At 34.8% G+C, this 4,840-nt stretch overlaps 1 protein-coding gene across 1 annotated transcript in view; it reads left to right on the forward strand.

The window, feature by feature from the left end:
- The window catches only part of LOC104898722 (F-box/kelch-repeat protein At3g23880-like), a 1,065-nt gene extending 599 nt beyond the window's left edge, over positions 1–466 (forward strand). The window contains exon 1 of the mRNA XM_010685825.2: positions 1–466. This exon is cut by the window's left edge and continues 599 nt beyond it. Within this exon, the coding sequence (XP_010684127.2) occupies positions 1–466 (466 nt within the window).
- The last annotated feature ends 4,374 nt before the right edge of the window (positions 467–4,840 follow it).

A 4,840-nucleotide genomic window follows, 5' to 3' on the forward strand; every position in this document is an offset into this window, starting at 1 on the left:
ACCGTCCGAAATTCACTTGTATGCTAAACGTAAGGTTATGGAGGCAGTTTTATATAATGATGCATTATATTGGCTTCAGAATTCTATTAAAAATGTAATGCTTCTTAAATTTGATATGGTCAATGATACTTTTGAGAGGGTGATTGATCTAAAATCTTTTCAGAACATGGAAGCTTGTCATGGTTCCGGTCTAAATGATATCAAAAACATGCCAAATAATGTGAATCTGCGCATGCGGGAGTTTTATGTTCAAAACTCTTGTTTGATGAAGAAGCTTTTTGTAGCGCAAATAGTTCGTGGCAATGGTAAAAATATGTTGATTCCGCAGTTGCTTGTGACAGTGGGATTTTTGCCTATGTTCTATTCACGTCAAAATTTTGGTGGTTTTGAGAAAGATGATAATATTATTGATGTTTGCCGTCTGGTGAAATATGTTCAAACTCTAATATCTCCTAATTTGTTTTGATTTAATTTTTAAGGGCTGAAGTCACTTCTTATTATTCAAGTGCTTTAATACGCTGTTATGCCTTTGATCTTTTAAGCTTAGTTTTTTTTTTCTTATCTTCATTATGTGCAATTTGTTGTTTTTATATAAATTTGAATTCACAGTTATTAGAATCTCCATAAAAAATTCAAATCAATATATCTCAATGATATAAGTGAAGGAGGAAGATGGTTTCCCTTTACAAAAAGTCTTATATACCCTTAATGAATTTAAATGGCTATATATATTAAATAATATTTTCTTCTTCCTAATTGGCATATCTATTGTACAAGTTAACAATAAAATTAAGGAGAATTTTTTTTGAAATTAAAATTAATTCATTAAATTTGAAGTCATACGACATCTATAATAGAAGTTAAAACTAAACAAATACGTATCAAAATAAAATATACACAATTTTAATATGGCAAAACCACGATTGTTGAGTAGATCTAAAGTCTCTGAAAACCCTTGTCTTTCACATCGCTGTCTAATGCAGCCTTTCACAAGGGGATCTATTGATCTTTTGTAGTTTTGAAGTAAAACTGGATTCAATCCAAGTTATTGTAAACAACGTATTGAAATCTGTTGCAACCGCGCACAAATTTCGATCAACAAATCAATCTCTTGAATTACACAAAAAAACAAAAACAAAGTCTCCGAAATCTCACTGGGGGAGAGAGAGAGAGAGAACTCATTATATGGGTAGACATAACCCAATATATGGGTAGAAAAACTCTCCATTAGAGAGAAATTAAAATTTATTAGAAGCATTAACATAAAGAGCTAGTAACAAAACGAGAAAAGGGGCTTACTACCGGCCAAAAAGGATGGCGATGCTCCTAGGTTGAAAATTAGGATTTTGTGGGAGAGGAGAGAGGAGAGAGCAAAGAGAAAAAAGGGGAGAGGAGGCTACGAGTTACTGGATAAATAAAATAAAAGAAGGGTAAACTAAGGAGAATGATTTCCCATTCCAACGTATGTGTGCAAAACTCTGATCAAAAATTGAATTGGCAATATAATTTAATTGACACAATCAGAAAATAAAAATAAAAATTTGACTTTCATATTTATAATTATATTGATAAAATTTTAAAACCTAAATGTTGTTTATTATTCGGTAATCTCCAATTTATAGATGAAACTCTTCCACTTTATTAATATTCAATGATTGATCCTAATACACAAATTGTTCCACTTTCACAAGCTTTCTTCTGCTTTATATTTTTTTCTCTCAATACTATGTTTGAATAATGATGAATAAATAACTAAAAATCAATGAAACATTGATTTTAGAAAAACATATTAAAAACAATTATAAAAATTTGTTCGAACCAAAAAATTTGAAACATTGATGAATAGTTAATTGACAAAAAACCGTTAATACTACTCGCACGCATAGAGTGTAAAAAGAAATATGGTAACGCAAATCAATCTTCGAGAACATGCTCGCTTCATTCAACTGGTCAAACAGGTTATCTATCCTAGGCAAAGGATACTTGTTCTTGATGGTTACATTGTTCAACTCCCTATAATCAATGCACAATCTCATACTCCCAACTTTCTTCTTTACAAACAACACAGGAGCTCACCAAGGCGACGCACTAGGCCTAATAACCCTTATCCAAGAACTCTTGCAACTGCGTCTTCAACTCACTCATCTCAGGAAGTGCCATTCTGTAAGGTGCCTTAGATATAAGTGCAGTTCCAGGAACTAAACATATGGTAAACTCAACAACTCTAGCAGGTGGCATACCCAACATCTCACTCGAAAACACAACCATAAAGTCATTCACGATTGGAACATCCTCGATCACCCATCCAACCTCTTTACTCACATCTTGCACACTACATAAAAATAGCTCACACCCCTTGTTCATCAACTTCTTCACTTGCATTGCAGAATTAACACCAAACTTCTTAGGCTTCCCAAAAAGTCGATACGAAGTCAACTTCCCCAAAGGGCTTCTCAGTACTACTTTCGAAGCTTCATAGTCGATTTTGGCATTGTAGAAACCTAACCAATTCATCCCAAGGATAATATCTAGGTCTTCCAAATTGAATTCTATCAAATCAGAAGAAAATACACAGTCTCCTATCTTAACATGCAAATCTTTAAAGAACTTGGCACACCTTATGACATCTCCAGTAGGTATATCAATCACCTCAAAATCTACCAACCCCAGACTCTTAATGACAGACGACGAAACAAATTAGTAAGTTGCTCCAGAATCAAACAACACTTTAAAGAGAATGGGGTTAATAGAAAAAGTACCAGAAACTACATCGGCAAATCGTTCGGCTTCATTGCGACTCATCACGAATAGTTTACCCGGAGCCTTATTTTGGTTGTTGTTGTCACTAGCAGGCTTATTGTAACTTCCTTGTTTATTCTGTGACCCTACAAGCTTAGAACCTTGACTCCCCGACTAGTTGAACACAGAGCTCACCTGCTTACCACTCCCATTATCATTTTGCTCTTTATTTTTCTTGATGAAGCACTCATACTCCCTAAGGCCCTTCTTCTGTTAGTAGTTACAAGTTACTAAGTCTCCCTTGCAATCTCTACTGGGGTGGTTCTTACTGCACTTCTTACAATGGTAAACCCTCTTAGATTGGCCCTTGTTGTTGTAGTCCTAACATTTCTCCCTTGGAAATTCTCATTCTTGTTCTTCTTGAATTTCCTTGATTTCCTCCATCATTGAGATTCTTTCTTTTTGCACCCACTACAGCATTCTTCTTATCACACGTCGACTAAAGACCATAAATATGGGGGGCTCTTCCGTACATAATGTCTATAGATGAAAAAGTTTCACCACCTAATCCCAACTGAATTTCCTCAGTCAACCCTTGCTCAAACCTTTGAGCGTTTAACTCCTCAATGGCTACTACCTTATGTGCAAACCTCGACGGTGTTAAGAACTTACTATAGTACTCAGAGATGGCCATGCTCCCCATCCTAAGGTTGATAAATTTTTGGGCTTTTTGTTTTCTCATAAAAGCAGGATAAAACTTCCCTCTTAAGGCAATAAAGAAGGAATCCTAATTAAAACCCTCAATAGCACTCAGTCTAGCCCCATTTTCTCTTCACCAATCAGCCTCATCTTTCAGATACAGTACGACTTAATAGCCTACTTTCATACCCTCATGATAGTTCACAGCCCCCAAAACCTTCTTAAACTCTCTAATCCAACTCTCTAAGAAGGTAGGATCAACTTTCCCCTTAAAGTATGGTGGCTTAACTTTGGCTAGTCTTTCAAACATGTCCCTAGCAGAATCGAGACGCCCAGCTCTTTCTTGAGTCAGTATCTCCGCAAATAGGCAAATAGAAGAAGCTAAATTATTACCGTTGTTAGCCATTCTACTGTGCGACCTGAAATAAACGTAACTCTACTTTAGGTTTCGATACACAAGTTACATGTGATTCTCTATGAAGGCAATATTTGATTTAACCATACAAGATCACATCAACATACAATTTGTCATGAATTTATAATAATACCACAGAATAACTCATCATCGATCATACAATCATTCATGAATAATATTCACATCAAGTATAACACATATGAGGATCAATAAAAATTCAATCATAGTCAAATAAATAATAAAAAAACATTCCCATTCACATGCCAGAATAAATTTTTGCTCACTTGGATAACTAAATATTTGCTTTTTATTCTTCAAAAGATGCTAGTAACATTTTTTTCCCAATCCATAATATTGAAATCTTCCTAAACAAAATAAAGGTACTAAGAAATAATTTAAACCATTACTTGACTAATTATCCAACATTTATTCTCAAATCATAAGTACATATCTAAGTAATCTAGGGAGATACATTATATTATCAGTCCTATCCTTATTTCCTTGTATTTTCCTGGAGTGAAACTTCATCTTCAAAAGCTCAACGTCCTCAGTGTTAAAGTAGCATCTTTTAGTCCTAGTAGATCTTCGTATCTTCTTAGGTCGAGGCTCGTACTCTTCTGACTTAGAATCACTCTCAGGTCTCATAACGACATGGTAGATGTTCATCCGGGTCCTTACTTTAGCACAGTCAAACTCGTGAAGAACCTCATCATCATTATTGTCTGACATACCTACTCTTATGATCCTACGCATGAAAACTTCTAGGATAGTGTAGCTATCACAATTAGACTCATATCCTCCATCATCCTCATCATCACTTAGAACTATAGGGTTGTAGTAGCTTCCCTATCAGTCATATCTCTAGTTCTGTTTACTGAAGCACACGACATTTATTGAAAAATAATTCTCTCACTTAGTGTATGATCCCAACAATAAGCAATAAGCAAGAATAACAACAATATAAAGCATATCAATACATACCCAGGC

Source organism: Beta vulgaris, chromosome 7 (assembly GCF_026745355.1).
Source record: "Beta vulgaris subsp. vulgaris cultivar EL10 chromosome 7, EL10.2, whole genome shotgun sequence".
NCBI classification, from domain to species: Eukaryota; Viridiplantae; Streptophyta; class Magnoliopsida; order Caryophyllales; family Amaranthaceae; genus Beta; species Beta vulgaris.